General features: G+C 32.6%; 2 protein-coding genes across 2 annotated transcripts; both read right to left on the reverse strand.

Moving 5' to 3' along the window:
* Nucleotides 1-375: 375 nt before the first annotated feature.
* Nucleotides 376-3,189, reverse strand: LOC146911255 (Carbohydrate-binding X8 domain superfamily protein). Its single transcript, XM_085723434.1, has 5 exons — nucleotides 3,106-3,189; nucleotides 2,766-2,863; nucleotides 2,017-2,667; nucleotides 1,832-1,919; nucleotides 376-1,044 (listed from the first exon to the last, which is right to left on the reverse strand). Exons 2-5 carry the CDS (start codon nucleotides 2,824-2,826, stop codon nucleotides 900-902), a joined length of 945 nt encoding a protein of 314 aa, XP_085579560.1. The 5' UTR covers nucleotides 2,827-2,863; nucleotides 3,106-3,189; the 3' UTR covers nucleotides 376-899.
* Nucleotides 3,190-8,029: 4,840 nt separating this feature from the next.
* On the reverse strand, nucleotides 8,030-13,787 carry HASPIN (Protein kinase superfamily protein). Its single transcript, XM_085723437.1, has 14 exons — nucleotides 13,506-13,787; nucleotides 13,319-13,411; nucleotides 12,895-12,988; nucleotides 12,087-12,706; nucleotides 11,307-11,430; nucleotides 11,030-11,139; nucleotides 10,626-10,737; nucleotides 10,007-10,099; nucleotides 9,853-9,914; nucleotides 9,639-9,772; nucleotides 9,482-9,552; nucleotides 9,352-9,404; nucleotides 8,800-8,866; nucleotides 8,030-8,436 (listed from the first exon to the last, which is right to left on the reverse strand). Exons 1-14 carry the CDS (start codon nucleotides 13,691-13,693, stop codon nucleotides 8,305-8,307), a joined length of 1,953 nt encoding a protein of 650 aa, XP_085579563.1. The 5' UTR covers nucleotides 13,694-13,787; the 3' UTR covers nucleotides 8,030-8,304.
* Between the last annotated feature and the right edge of the window lie 2,954 nt (nucleotides 13,788-16,741).

Consider the following 16,741-nt stretch of genomic DNA (forward strand, 5'->3'; position numbering starts at 1 on the left):
GTAGGCTTAAAAATCGATTTCATTAGAGAAGTTTTGGTAATTATTTTCTGTTGTAGTCGACGTGTGTGCCTGTGGGAGAAGAGAAAGAACCTAATGAACAAGGTAAAATACCTTTCAGAACCTACATCATTTTCTCTGTTCTATCACTTTGTTTTGGTAATGACTTAAAATAACAGCATTAATACTGACAGCATTAATATTTGACAGAAAATCAAATCTAGCAACAAATTTACTGTCAATGGCAATTTTTGTAAAGAATATAGGATATTGGTCTAACACATTATGCAGTAATACTGACAGTGACAGCGTTGAAATGGAAAATGCATGCATTTAGATATAACTGTTTCTGAATTTGCGAAAATGAAAGGCATGATGTAAAAGTAAAATCGTAGTGGTCTGATGGACCTAAGATGTTGGATTTGTAAGCATGATACAGTTTGTAGTGATGATTCAGAAGTCTTCCAAGTTTTACCAACACCATAGTTGTTGATTTACATATGATTATAATAACAGTGACATCTTAATCTAGACTCTCTCATGATATGAAATTGTTCTCTTGACCATCTACTAGTTAGTACAATGATTTAAACTCTACCAGTACCCACATGACTTATTTTCTTGAATAACAGTCTATATGCAAATGAATTTCCAAAACAAACAATGCACACACTGATCTACATAAAGTCCTAAACTACTCCAGTTCCTGAATCTGATTATAGCCAAGAGGTCCTCAGTTATTTCTGCTGTTGAAGTTCTTTCACTTAAGCTTGAGTAAACAGATCAAGGAACACATTCAGCTATCATCGCCACAAACTCTCCCTACTACTCTACTGTCTTTCTACACCTGCTTGTAGAATTGTATAACAAACTACAGCGAGGAGATAGAGCATGGAAGCTAACTATGGGCTCATGCCGAGTCTTCCACTGACCAATAATGTCACCAGAACCATGCAGCTTAGCAAAGGTCTCAGACCAGTTGAATGAGAGGAATCCAATGGAGAGCTTTGCGGCCCAAAACCTACTGGAGATGATGTAGTACCAGAGCTGCAAAAGATGGGAATAAAAAGACCATGATTAGTACTCCCTTGTTCCATACCTATTGATGTATTAAGCTTAGTGCACACATATTAAAAAGTAATAAATACACATACACATTAAGCTAGTCTGTTTGGGATTGGCGAATTTTAATTTATCTACTGAGATAAGCAATTCTGAAACTGTTTTAGACATGGCCATAAGTTGTTTTCAACTTATTTTCATAAGGGCTCCAAGATAGCTTGTGGCTCTGTTTGGTAAAAAATAGCGAATATCTAAAACTAGCTTATAGGGGATGAACATATAGTGGATAGCTGATAAGCTCGTGTGAGAAGGTGACGTTTACCAAACTGGTCTTTTTTAGTCAAATGAGCTTATAAGACATAAGCTATAAGCTATACAGACCCTATGAAAAGTGAAAACAACTTATAGCTTATATGAAAATAATTTGATTTGATTTTATCTTTTGGTATTGAAATAGCTTATACATAAGCATCTATATCATAAGCACTTACGCTAGAAGAACTTAATTAAGCTGTATATCCAAACAAGGTCTAAATTATGCTTAATTGATTCTACTCCATATTTCAAAGTTCTCATTCCATCTAAGGTAGGTTTGGTTACAAAAAAGACATTGATTAGGCCTTAAAATTTCTAAAACACAAATAGTTTTGAAATAAACTTGAAAATCTAAAACATCCGTAGATATTTGAATTGAGTAAGTATCTTATTGGCTTAAAAAGGATTCAAAGAATTCTTGCATAATGAAAGCTTTCCCTTCACGGTTCTCACTTACCCGCCGGATGTGCCTGTGCCTGTGCCTGTGCCTGTGCCTGTGCCAGCTCCTCCTCCTGAAGCTGATGGGAAGATGCAGGTACCAGAACCTAGTCACAATTCAAAAAAGAGTTCATCAAAACATGTTTTAAAATTTCATCAAGCATAATATGAAAAATTAGGATATAAAACTATTATAGATCTTACTAGGATTAGTGCTAGTAATGGTAGCAACCCCTCCAAAGTCACAGCTTGTTGCAGCAGGATTCTTTACATAGTAGCTGTTGAATGCAAAAGAAGCATGGTTTTGAAGTGAATTTGGATTGTAACAGCTACCACCTTGGTTTATTTGTGAACAATCAGTTCCTTTTGTTCCACAAGCATAGTCCAATGCTGTTTGAAGTGTAGATTGTGGTGTTCCAGGTTTAGCCACACACCAGCTACCTCCTGAAGAAGAAGATGGAGGACTTGTGCTTGAAGGTGGAGGATTTGCGACAGGAACAGTTCCTGTTCCTCCTGATAATGGTGATGGTGGTGGATAAGAATTCACTGGTGTTGTTCCTCCTGGAACTGTTGGTGGTGTAACAGGTACTGGTGAATTTGCTGGATTTGTTGGTGATAATGGAACAGCTGGTGGAGTAGTAGAAGGAACTGTGACAGGTGTTGCACCTGGATTTGTTGGAGAAACTGTTGTGACAGGATTGGTTGAAGGAACAGTGATGATTGTTGGTGATGGGTTTGTGTCTAGAAGTTTTCTCCAAATCTTGTGATCTGTTACAAGAAACTGAATCTGAGACTTTGAGATCTTGCTTTTTGGAAGGAATCTTGCTCCAGAAATAGTTGAAAATGCATTGGTTCCTGAAAAGAATTTGAAAGTAGCATTATTAGAGTGTAAAAATAGCATTAAACAAGGTTCACAAGAAGAAAAATGATTGATTAGTGATTAGATTACTTACCAGAACAGAAGAAAATGAGAAAAGATAGGAACAAGATGCAAGTAGAAGCTTCATTGGCCATGATGAAAGAAATAGTGTTTCTGGAATTTAGAATGGAGCTGTTGGAATGTTAGTGTGATTTATGATGTAGATGTAATGCTTTTAAAAACTTAGCATAGAATAGAACATGACTGAAATTTTTTTAAAGGCCTATCCTTGAACTAAAGGTATAAAAGGTTAGGTAAAAAAAGAAGTGAGAAATGAAAGTATGAAAACGATGTTTTATGTTGTAAAATGACAAAGAGAAATATGTTTCTTTGATACTAAGGAAATGTTTTTGGTCTGATTTTTTTCACAGTACCATTTGCACAAAGAAGAAAAATCAAAATGCCTTTATTGTTTCTTTCTTTGTATTTTCCAAAGCTTCAATACTCCTTTATACAAAGTGCGTGTTATCTAGCTGCTTCTCTTTATATAGTTGACACAAATTAATCATGTGCATTGAATTGAACAGATGTTGGTCTATGAGGGACTGGGACACACATGCCCTGCTTTTTTCCTCTGTTGAGCACAGAAACCACTTTGTGGCTTATGGTTAATGGTTAATGTTGAGATTTTTAATATATACTGTATTTAAGTTAGAGTATGCACACATAACTATGTTATAGCCGTTGGATTCCCTTCTGACTCAGTCATGAATGATTACTGGCTAATGTACCAACCTTATGATCAAAGTGGTGGCACGTGTTGAATTAAGACAAAAAGTAAATAAATTCGAGTAAATAGGCAATTACCCCCTAAAATTGTATGTTTCGTCAATTACCCTCTGAAATTAACAAAACTTCAATTGTCCCCCTGAAATTTCACAACATTAATCAATTTATCCCCTCCGTCAAATTTTTCTGTTAGTGAACATGACGTTTTACAAATATCCCCTAAAGTTTTGCACTTACCTTCAAAATGCCCCCCAAACTTAAAAATTTATATTATTTTTTTCTTAAAGGCAAACAAATAATAGTTAAATATTAGGGTTAAATATGTTTTTGGTCCCTATAAATATACCAACTTTTCGTTTTAGTCCCTCTAAAATTTTCCTTCAACTTTTAGTCCTCCAAAAAATTTCCATCTTCACTTTTGGTCCCTCTTTTAAAGTAAACTCATATGTAGAATTCATATTTTTGAATAAATTTTTGCAGAAAAATTCATAATATTATTAGAATCTCTCCCAAAAAAATTTAGAATTTTTTAACAAAACATAAATTTAATATGAATTTTTAATATTAACATATTTAGTTATGTTAATTTAACACTTAAAAGGTTAAATTAATTTAACATATTAACATATTTAGTTTTAAAAGTTTTAAAACTAGAATAAGTTTTAAAAGAATTTTTTAACTAACATATTTAGAATTTTCATATTAAATTCATGTTTTGTTAAAAAATTCTAATTTTTTTTGGTAAATATTTTTACAATATTCTACACATTTCTGCACAATTTCATTAAAAAAATACTAAAATTAACTTAAAAATAGGGACCAAAAGTAGTGATTGAAAATTTTATAGGGACTAAAAGTTTAAGAAAAAGTTTAGAGGGACTAAAACAAAAAGTTGATATATTTATAGGGACCAAAAATATATTTAACCCTAAATATTAAAGGTAACTATTAATTTTGGAGTTTGGAAAAACTACATGCATATATACATTAAAATAGACTTGTACCTGTTTGCTTTTCCCATAGTATTTTAAAAAAAATAATAAAAAATTGAGGAAGGGAAAAATGTGTATTTTTTAAAGTGACAATAATGGTTATTTTTACAACAGTCCCGAGAGAATTCACACTCATCACTTTGAGTTTACCAGGCTTAGGCTTAGCATGAGTAGTAATAAGGAGAAACAAAGTCCCAATTAAGGAGTGTGCACCATCTTCACAAGACAAGAACAAGATTAGTATATAATTAGATGTGAACTAATTTTCCTGTATAAAACATGACACAAAGCCTTTTTTCATTTTGATACTAAAACAAGCCAAGAACCATCTCACACTTTCTTCGCGTTAATGGGAGGAAAGTTTTTTAATGTGGGACCCGCCTAAATGATACTTTCTTTCCTTATTGACAGAACATTCAAACAATGGAAACACAATTTTCCATAAACTTTCTTTTCTTGCTGCTTTCCATCCAATCTCTTTCCTTAGAACCAAACAATATCTAAGGTATTGTTTAAAGTGTGAGATGGGCTTCCAATATGGTGAAATGATAGCATAACCCTCAGTTTTTGAAGTATTTTTCTTCATTACCATATGTTCATTGTTATCATAAATTTGATAAAAAAATAATTTACTTACGACGTCATATACTTAAGGCATGTTCTAAATTTAATTACTTTTATACCGTAAATTTAATATTTATTATGTATGTATAGGTGTGTGTATATACATATATATCAATGTAGGGATATTAATGTCATTTAATAAAAATAGATCTATCTTTCCTTCAACTTTCTTTCCACTTTCTTTGATACCAAACAACTAAATAATCATCTCTCTTTCCATTTACTTTCTACTCTCTTTCCAATCAACTAAATAAACAACTAAACAATATTTCCTCTTACTATCTTTCCTTTCACTTTCTTTGATCATCCAAACATACCATAAATGTCTCGCTGAGTGATAAAGAAAGCATATAATATAGAAAATGTAGAAAAGAAACAGATATGTAATGGGGCGGTGTGTGGTGATAAAGGAAGAACAAGATAAAAATAAAATAAAATTGGAGAAAGTTTATATTTTAGAAAATGGTCTTGTTAACTAGTGCCTCGGGGCACTAGTTAAGGAAACAAAAAAGGTAATATTTGCATTGAAAACATCATTCTTTACACTTTTTAAACTTTGACTACACAAGTTCCAAGGTATTTATACTATATTTGGTTTCCTTAACCAGTGCCCCGAGACACTAGTTAACATTTTCCTTTAGAAAATACTCCCTCCGTTTTAAAATGAGTGTCGCTTTAGGCTTTGACACACAGATTAAGAAATGGAATGAAATAATCATTGGATATAACGCTTTTACTAAACTGTCCTTACTTTATTAGAAAAAGACAAACTTAAAGTTGCATTGAAAATTGTGTGAGAGAAAAGTTTGAGAGGGTAAAGTTGGAAGAAAAAAATTAAAGTTGTATTGGAAATGTAAAGCGACATTCATTTTGAAACAAATTTTTTTGCCTAAAGTGACACTCATTTTGAAACGGAGGGAGTAATTTAATCCAATGATGAGACCTGGATTCATTATAGCCATGTGCATTGGTGTCGGTTTAAAGTATCTACTGAAGATTCGATCGAAAAGTATACTATAACTATTGGTCGACATAAAAACAAAACAGTCATATTCGCTCGGCAATTAGTAATTGCTAATAGTAATAATTGCTATCCAAAGGGTCAATAATAGTGCAAAATTATTTAGAACTAAACTGGTAATATCTTTTTTTTTTTTTTCCTAAGATGATAAAAATCTTCTACCAAAAATGCATATTGAACGGGGACGACCCACGTGGAATATTCTATTCTACATTTCTGCTTGCTCTCAAAAAAATTCATAAAAAAAATAAAAGGTGCTACTGTATGAGTAGGTCTCACTAGCCGAAAGCAAAGCAAGACAGAGCAAGTGATGGAGGCAACGTAGTGGTATATGTATCAATCAAAAGGGTCCACTCAATCCTATAAAACCACCAAACAAGGGCATCTATCCATGAATTGTTTTCCCCTTGAGCTAAGCAATTGAAATTAGAGTATTACTTTTCCCACCTTATGGTCTTCTCTCGCGCCCTGTAAATTTTTCAAAAATGCCCTTGTGCATTCCGGATTATAGGATCCGGATTGCATTAGCACCATGAAAAAAAGTATAAATGATGGAATTTTGAATTTTGGGTGTAAAAATCATGGAGCAAATGATAGAGGAGAACTTTTGTATATTGTTAGTGCACTCCAATGTGCTCCTGGCTTGGTTGAACTTATTATACATGTAAACATGATTACCTAAGCTTCTTAGCTTATTTCTTATTGTTGTATTTTGACACTTTAATTTTTACACTTCAGAGTTACATCGATGTTTCTACCGTACAAGTGTCGGATCATTCAGAAGAGTTAGAATGCAGTAGTGATTGCCTTAATAATCTGCAGATGGTGAATATCCATGTTAGAGCATGTAGAATTTCTCAGCATGCAATGAGTTTGATACGGTTCATACTTGCAAATTCAACATTGTTAAGGACTCTTACTTTTAAAGTTTGTCCTGGTTCTAAGAGTTTAGATGCACATAGAATTTTAGAAGATTTGTTACATATGAAAAATTTGGTGCTGGTGCATTCCGGAATATAGAATCCGGATTGCATCAGCACCATGAAAAAAGGGCGTTTAGGGGGTTTTCGGATTATGTAATCCGAAAAAATCATATAACGCGCCCTATTTTTTGAGCTTTTCGGATTACAAAATCCGGAAAAATCCGTAACTCACGTTGAAAGTCAACAAATAGGGTGAAAAATGATGTTTCCGGATTACATAATCCGGAATACGTTAAACAATTCGGATTTTGTAATCCGGAATGTGATTATATGGAGGATTTCTCTAGTATGACCAATACTTTTTTCCAGAAACAAGCTTTGAATTGCATAAAAAATGGTTGGTATATTTTGTTGGGAAGAATAAATCCTTAGAACCCGGTGTTGGAGTACTTATTTCTCTACATAACAATGCTCAAAGTATGAAGTTGACATGTCCATAACTCTTGTGATGAATGAGACAAGTAAAGTTTCAATACTCACTTCAAAGCATTAGAATCATGACCTAACAAGTATTTGAAAACTTCATTCAGTGTTGATGCCTTTGGAAGAAAGAAATTAAGAAAGACAACTCACTGACTCAGTAATATCATTCATATTATATTTAAAATCTACAGCACATTGCAGAATATACCTCTCTCCATAAATGTTAAGTGCACCGTTATTTTTAAAATCTGTAGCTTGTACATAACCAATTTCACAGCAATAGAAAGCTTAAAATAAAAAAAATTCTGGAAAAACATCATTCCGGATTATAAAATCCGAAAAACTCCGAGGGTAATTTTGGAAAAAAATAGGGCGCGCGAGGAAAGGCATAGGGTGGGAAAAGTAATACTCTTGAAATTATAGGATTATTATTAAGAAATAAGCTCCATGTACAAGCCAAGAAAGAGAAAACCAAGCAAAAGTATTGTCTGATCCCACAAAAGTTACACCATGAAATTATAATAAATTATAATAAATATATAATGCCAGCTCACTCATTGATAAAGGGAGGAAAACATGAATGAGATACATTTTTTAACATTCCTACATTAGTTGAAATTTAAATTAATCCCAGTAAATTATGTTGATCCCACAAAAGTTTAGTGGAATCCATATAAGTTTAAAACCAGGGATGCATATATACAAAAGGATGAGCTAGAAATCTAACAAGTTAATAAAAAAAATCACCAGCTCTACTAACTCCTGTCATAATTAACAAGTAAATACCAGCAGTTTATCTTGTTAAGCCATTGGGTCAGACTCAACAAACAAGTCGGTGAAGAAAGGATCAAAAACTGCTTCCTTGGCCGAAGCATACTTGTCAAGACGTTTCTTCAAGGAGCGTAGATCTCTCTCGTCCTTTGAAGTTCGTTCCTGCAAATGCAATAACAATTGTTCATTATACACTGCCTTCATTTTGCTCAATTATTTGCTGTTATCATCAGAAATAAGTTCAGCCACTCTGTTGAGCGAGATTGTTTAGTTAATTTAAGACTATAGTTTATGAGCACCCAAAAACTTTACTGTTAAACTATCAGAAGACTGATTTTCTCATCATTAACTATTATAACAGTAGTCATATATTGAAAACGAGTAATGCAAAGTGGTATAACATCAAAAGCATGCCTGGCGTGATTAAGAGTGTTATATCTAAACCTGAAAATTGCAATTCCAAAATGTCCATAGGGAAAATAAGCAAAACAAGCACGTGGTTTGCTAGAAATAGACAAGACTTACAAATGATTTCTTCGTGAGGAGTATGTCTACCAAGTAGACCAACCATAACACATTTGTTTTAGGGAAACTGCAAATTGGAAAAAGCAACGGAAATTTAGTTTCTAAGGAATGCAAAAAACAATAAAGAAGATTGCATATTCTATACCAAGACTAATGTCAACAATGTGCCAAATATTATAATATCAAAGAAAATTATCATATCGGCGTCTAATAATTCTTGAACCAGTTGAATGGCATGTAAAATTTTTGGTACACAACCAAAAATTTCCATCAAAAGAGGTATTCTACAAGGAAGACTTGACTCGAGAAGAATCCCATATGTACAAGACTACATATACACCACGTAGGTATATTCTTTCCCAGAGTAGTACAACAAAGAGGTATTTTACACTTTTTTTTAAGGAGGTATTTTACACTTAATCACTCTTTTATGTTCAAATGAACAATCCACTCGCGCGCACACAAAATGGGACAATTATAACCAAGCATTCAAACTACTATTATCCAAGTAGGATGAAAATTGGCTATAATAAATTAATGAGAGAATCTTACCTTCCTTCCCACCAATCTTCAGTCACCTCCTTCATCTTCCGATATGTTTCCGACTGCATGTGAATGTAATAGTTAGATCCATTAATTCAATCAGAAATAACTTTTACAACCCAAAATAAGCATTTCTTACCTGTTTGTCCCCTCTGGGGCCTTTAAATAGGTCAGGATCGGAGGAAAGATCTAAGTACAGTATGCTCTTACCTGTGTTAATATGACAACAGTTAATCATAGCAGGCGACAAATTTAAGACCCAATAGCATACCTAAGGCAAGAATTCCAGTGCTCACCTGTGTTTATTCTTGACAGAGTAAAGTCAATAATAGATATTATTAATCCATACGTCTCGACTAACAAGTTTTTGCCGTCGAGAGTGAACTGCAACGTTGCAGAATCATCACTTCGGCTGACAAGTATATTTCCCCTAACCAATTGGATATTCAGAAATTAGTAATCTTACAAATACAAGGATTGCATATATAACGTCATTGCATGAACACCCACCAGTGAAGATCTCGATGTTCAAATTCAAAGGCAGACTCAGCCACAGCAAGCCCAGCTGCAACCTGTATTTTATGATGGAAATCAAAATAAATAATCCCTCATTAAGCTGCAAGCATTTAACAGGTGCAGTAATAACATAACATGTAATACATACCTGAACCAGTAAAGTCCTTGCCTCGTCAATATTAAGGAGCACAAAACTTTCAAGATCCTTGCCCCCATGTTGTTGTACGAAGACCATGTAACACTAAATGTGACCATAAGTTAGTATACTAATGCACATTAAACTGTTAAATGCAAATATTCTTGCTTGGAAAATGTATTCGCTAGGGCCCACTTTGGTTCCTAATTTACATTAAAAAAAGTTCTGACAAACTTATATATATTTGAGGTGCAAAAACAGATTTCAACGGCGAGAAGCTATTATATAGAAGACTTATAGTCATTGTAAGATTTTAATTTTTTCCATCCCGCAATATAAATGTGATGACAAGTTTATCCACACTGGTTCTTGATCTATAGAAGAATGGATTATTCAGTAAACACATAATATAGTGAGCAACCAAGGAGCATCCTCGTTTCAAATCGTTCAAATCCATTTTTCCACGTATCACTTTTATCTGTGAAACAGAACTAAAAACTACTTATTTCACTTAAGCTAGTATCTTAAAAACTCATGCCCGTCATTTATGTTCATAACAATATATTACGGTAAGTGAAATTTAAATTAGAAATACACACAAGTCCATAATCAACACGGTAAATCAGGAAACCTGTTGCTCTGGAAACTCTTTTGGGTGATCATTCTCTGAATTATGCTTGTGATCCCAATCTTCCCATGCTCGAATCAGGTCCGCATCATAAAGACCTTGGCACACCCTAAATCTGTCACAGAAGACGAACCACGTATAGATGAGACCATAGTGCATAGAGGCAAATGAGTAAAAATTTGTGCTCAGGGTATAGAGCAAAACAACTTTTAAGCTATGCATTATGGAGAAGGCTCTTCTAACCATCACATTTCTAGAGTCACCAATGCCGCAATGGCAAAAGTACAAACCCAACAGTGGAAAAGTAAAAAACTATGGTTAGTGGTAAAATTGGAAACAAAATTTTAGTTTTCCCATGGAAAATGGTTTTGATCAGCGCCTTAAAATTATTTAAGTCAGATACTCACTCTATGGATTCTATGAATGTTCTGCATAGATTATTAGAAACTCCATCACTTCCTCTTAATCGATTAAGAGTTTGGCTAAGAAACACCTCCTCCAGCAATTCATCTGATCTCTGTAGTACATAAAGCATCCAAGATCCAACCACTTTAATCAAATTTAAGAATGTATTGATCAAGATGTTTCATCAAATATTCTAACTGAATTAGGGTAAACATAGTTTTATTTAAAAAATCCCTCTTGGGGACAATAATATTACGATATATTACAAATTACAATTACCTTTTGGACTTCTTCATTCACTCTGAAGTCCCCATCAAAAGGAACTATTTTGCATACACAATTCCCAACCTTAAAAGCCTCTCCATATGTTCCTTCACCAACTTTCACAACTGTTTCTGAACCACTGGAAAAAGAAAAATGGCTATCCTATATGAATGAAGACATAGAATAATACAAACAAACAAAAAATACTTGGGATGGAAGAAAAAATGGGATTTATAGCATTCTTAATTACAATTAAGGAACTTCTCAATTGAAAATGACTAAAGTGGATCTAGTACACTAGATTTGAGGTGCTTTGCATGATTTCAATGAGTGTATTTTCAACTCGCCAACGGCAATAATGCACACGAATGAACCTTGTGCATCACAATGGAAATTACACAAACAGGAAAAATTAAAAACAAATTATGATTTGTAAAACAGTCCCCCTGTGATCTTGAAGGGGAAAAATGAAATTTATTTCCAGTTTAACAGCTGATGCGTCATCAGAAAACTGTAATGGATATAAAGGAAAATTATATTCACCTAATTAGTTACCGAACATCAAATCAACTTTGTAATGTAATGTACCCATATTAAATTGTACACAAAATTGTCATGAAACTGAAAACTAATAATAAGAATACCAAGCACCAAAAAAAGCATCTATTGTACCCACGACTATAGAAGTGTGTGGCATAGGCAGTAGAAAAAAATTGGCTCTCTAAGCACTGACTTACATAAACCTTTGTAGCCCAAAAACCAAGATTAAACATTACTAGGAAACAAGAAACATACCTATACCGAGAAAACAGATCCTCTAACATGGATGGTGCAGACTGCCCACAAGTTTCTAATAGAACAGCAAACGGATTATTATGGTCATCAAATGATGATGATGTTGATGTCAGAGAAAGTTTCTTTACACCAGCTTCTATATCTTCGCAACTTTCACTTTTAATATGAATTGCATCCTTTGAACTTCTAGTTTCTCCAGTTTTTAAATTCTGCAATTGTGAATTGCTTAGCTCACTTTGATCCATTGGTTTCAATCTGAAGTCTGAAGACTCGTGATCAAGATCATAAATAGTTTCTAATTCCATTTCACTTCGATCCAATGATCTCGATCTGAAATCTGAATTACTGCGATCATAAATGGTTTCTAATTTCATTGTTGGGGTATCAAGGATCTTGGATAGTGTGCTAGAGGGATCACATCTGGGGTTTAATCTTCTGGCATGTAACCATTTTTCTAATCTGGAGCATATTGATGGTAATGGGACGTCTTCTGTCGCATTGCCTGCAATCCATGAGCCAACTTTTTTCGGAGAGGGACTCTCCTCCATCAACTCAAAAGCATCAACCTCTTGAAAGTACAATCTCTCCTTATCAAAATTTGGAGGTTTAGCATTCTTTCCCTATACATACCAAACCAACAAATAACAATAAACAAATAGTTTAAATCTTCAAAAATAGAACAACATGGATTTGGATATCATCTTACATAATTGTTCTAAATGAGAAGAAATTCATAGTTGTTAAATTCCTCAGAAAAACTAAGATGCAGAATATAAAGTTAGAAAAGCGTAAGGTAACAAAAGCATACTTTGGGATGAGTAGGTGGTTTGCCTTTTCTTCGGTCTTTCTTTAGCTCAGGTCGGTAAACCAAAGAAGCACCAACTGCTATACTTGTCCTCCCTCTGTTGAAAGGAATTTCCAATAAATTAGAAAGAAAAACAAGAAATAGAGCGAACAAGTTTGGTTCCACAATGAGAAAAACTGATTTAGAATGAATTGATTTTAGTAAAAATAGAGTTGAACGTAAAGCGTTTTTGTTTGGATAGATAGATATCTACAGAAGAGTTGAACAATAGTTTGAAGTGCAAAATTCATATTTGGAATCAAAAGGTACAATTCTACTGGAAAAACATCCAAACAAGTTAAAACAATTCTACGCCTCCAAAAGTGGAACCAAGCATACACTTTCAACAATTGAAAAAATAGGAACTTTATAGAAATTGAGAAGAAACCTGGTGGAAAGAGAGCGTTTCCAACTAACTCTCTTAATTGGGTCAGCGAAACTCACTCGACTCGGACGCCGGGGAATATCATCGGAGTTTTTTCTGCAAAAATGAAAAGCAAAAACAGTTTCATAACCCTAAAATAAAATAAAAACAGTGAAGAAGCGCGAAGAAGAATGAGGAGTTAGTTACTAACAAGTTAGCATCAGTTGGATCATTGCGAGGCTTTCTTCTGCGGAAAACAATGTCGATTTGATTATCGTAGTGTTGGTTTTCTTCAGCGACGATTTGTGACCATAAATCAAGGGAAGAGGGTGGTGGTGGTGGTGGAGGAGGGTTCTCAAAGTTGGAACTCGTGCCTTTGCTGCTGCTGCTGCTCCTCATTGATGACGATGATATGGCATCCGGTTTGAAAGGAACGATACCTGGCAGGAATACGTGTACTGCAAGTTCAAACTCAACGGTCAAACTTTGAAATGAAGAAGAAGAAGAAGCAGCAAGTATTATTGGAACTTGCACTGTTAATTTTTTTTTTATAAAAAAAAAGATGCACAAATAAATTAAAGGTTTTTTTAAATATTGATTTTTTTACCACCTCAAAAAGTAAATATATTTTTCATATTTCTTTTAGGAAGTTTATTTTTCGTTTTTGATCTTTCTAATATGTTTTTTTTTAACATCCAAATTTATTACATAAAGAGAGAAGTGCAAATAGTATTTATCTCACAGTTTGAGTAAAGTACAGGAAATGTGACTTAATCGCTTTTAGGATCTCCTACACCTCTCAAATTTTAGAAGAAAAAATAACCTCATTTTGAGCTTTCCAAATTGTTGGATGTCAAATGAGTTTAAGTCTTTTCGATGTTTTTAAGCGAAGGAAGATGATGAAAAATAGTCAAGGTGTGAAACAGTATTACCGGGTTAAATCACCCATTTTGATCCAATAAAAAATTGCATAACAAATTCTTCTAACAAGGCTACCCCTTAGTCCTCTTCTAGACGTCACACTTAAATCCGTTGGAGGAAGAATTTCACCACTCGAAGTGATGTATAAAGATTTTACCGTCAAGACGTTTGTGGATTCAAGGACTCAAATCCGTTTATCTTTCTCCTTTTTCACCCGAATTGTTTAGAAGAGTTTCAAAAGCTCCCCCAACGAGTGTTCCTCCCTTCCAAAAAGATCTCTCCTTCAATCAAAGTTCCAACGCCATTCTTCATCAACCATTTGATTAACCTTGTTATCCTTTTGAGTGGATACAAAAGGAGTCTAGGAAAATTGGATAATAGAGATTTACCCTCTATTCAAATATCATGCCAAAAGAACGTTGCTTCCTTCATAATCAATACTTTTCTTCGCAAACTCCCAAAACCAATATACGACATTTTACAATCCCTTTCCTAAAAACACATAAATCCTTCCACCAAAGGGATGTAAGTTTGAACTTATGTCTAAATAGAATATTTGAAAGATAATCACAACCTCAGACCAATTTTGCCTTTAAAATATCTTTCCACAAAATTGAAAATTATAAATTATAAAATCTTTGATTCCTAACCCCCCACTCATCCTTAGGTTTACATATGCCCCCTCTTGAAAGAAATTATCTTTGAATTTAAACCATTAACTTCCAAACTTTTTTAGGCTTCTTTCTATTCCAGTTTTCTTCCTTCCTAATATGATTTGATATTATCTACTTTCGACGCTTTTGGCTTACAAAAGAGTTCAAATGATCATACATAACAATGTTGTGTCCCTTAAATCTATAAATGTTGTTTTCAAAAGAATTTATTTTGTCATGAAAAAATTTAGCAATGCAGTTTGTTGTTCATTTGTATTCTATGTGTAAATATCATATATCTGATACTAATTAGTTTCGAATCTCAACATTATTTTTTTTCTTTCCAAATTATGGTTCTTCGGATATTTTCCATCAACCAGCTTGATTCTTGTTGTAAAGGCTGTACATGTGACATTATAAATGGATTAAAAACGAAATACGGTGTATTTATAGAGATAAAAACTTGTTTTAAAATTGAGTTTTAAGTTTTTGATCCTGTACAAATATCATCTTTTGTTTTAATCTTTTTATACAATGTCACGTTTACTTATTATAGTAGCGAGATCAAATTTGTTTAAGAAAAATATTTGAAAGATAATCATTTGAAGAAAAAATTCATACAACTAAACGGAAAAAAAAAAATATTTACAGGATTAAAGTTCACAAAGATCTAAATCCCCAAATTTCATAAACCATTTAATTTTCAACATCAAGGCTTCATTCCATTGTAAAAATAATTGAGAAAGTGAGAGCCGAGAGGAAAGGTGAATGAAAGGGAGTCAGCTTGCTGACGACCAAAGTGCAACTTTGGCCCCCTATCTTTCAAAAAGTTGCGATTTTGCCCCCTTAAGTTTGAAAACTACAATTTTGGTCCCCTATGTTTTAGCCCCTTTGCATATTTGGTCCTTTTTCTCAATTTTGACTGGTCAACGCCCATGTGGCATGCCACGTGGGTAATTATTAAATTAAAAATAAATAAAAAATCATTTTTTAATTAAATAAATGAAAAATCTAATTAAAAACATTTAAAAAATCAGGAAAATTGAAAAATTAATAAAAAATTGAAAAAAATTCTGAAAATATTTAAAAAATTTGGAAAAATGAAAAATTAATAAAAAAATTGAAAAAAATTCTGGAAAATTGAAAATTAATAAAAATGAAAAAATACGGAAAAAATTTAAAAATTCTAGAAAAATAAAAAAAAATCTGAAAAATACGGAAAAAATTTAAAAATTCTCGAAAAATTAATAAAAATAAAAAATGATTAAAAAATAAAATAATCTAATAAAATGAAAAATAATGAAAAATTCTGAAAAAAATAAAAAAGATTAAAAAATTCTGGAAAAATGAAAAATTAATAAAAAAATTGAGAAAAATATTAAAAAATTTCAAAATTTTCGAAAAAATTAAAAAGATTAATCATGTGTATTTATAAACCGAGCTTAGGTTTTTTCAGTGTATTTATAAACAGAGAATAAGGGGAAAAATATGTGTATTTATAAACCGAGCTTAGGTTTTTTGTGTATTTATTTCCAAAAAAATTTCAGTGTATTTCTGTGTATTTATAAACCGAGAATAAGGGAAAAAATATGTGTATTTATAAACCGAGCTTAGGTTTTTTGTTTATTTTTCGAAATTTCGAAATTTTCATTAGTATTTTTTCCGGGAACTTTTGTGTATTTATAAACCGGGAATTTTTGTGTATTTATACACTGAAAAAACCTAAGGTCGACATATATACTAATGAAAATTTCGAAATTTCAAAAAATACTAATGAAAATTTCGATTTTTTTTAAATATTTTCCAGAATTTTTATTTTTTCATTAAAATTTTAATTAGAATTTTATTTAAAATTTCGAAAATTCTAATTCGA

The sequence above is a fragment of the Medicago sativa genome, chromosome 7 (assembly GCF_051527215.1).
Source record: "Medicago sativa cultivar Bolivia chromosome 7, Bolivia_mono, whole genome shotgun sequence".
In the NCBI taxonomy this organism is placed as follows: domain Eukaryota; kingdom Viridiplantae; phylum Streptophyta; class Magnoliopsida; order Fabales; family Fabaceae; genus Medicago; species Medicago sativa.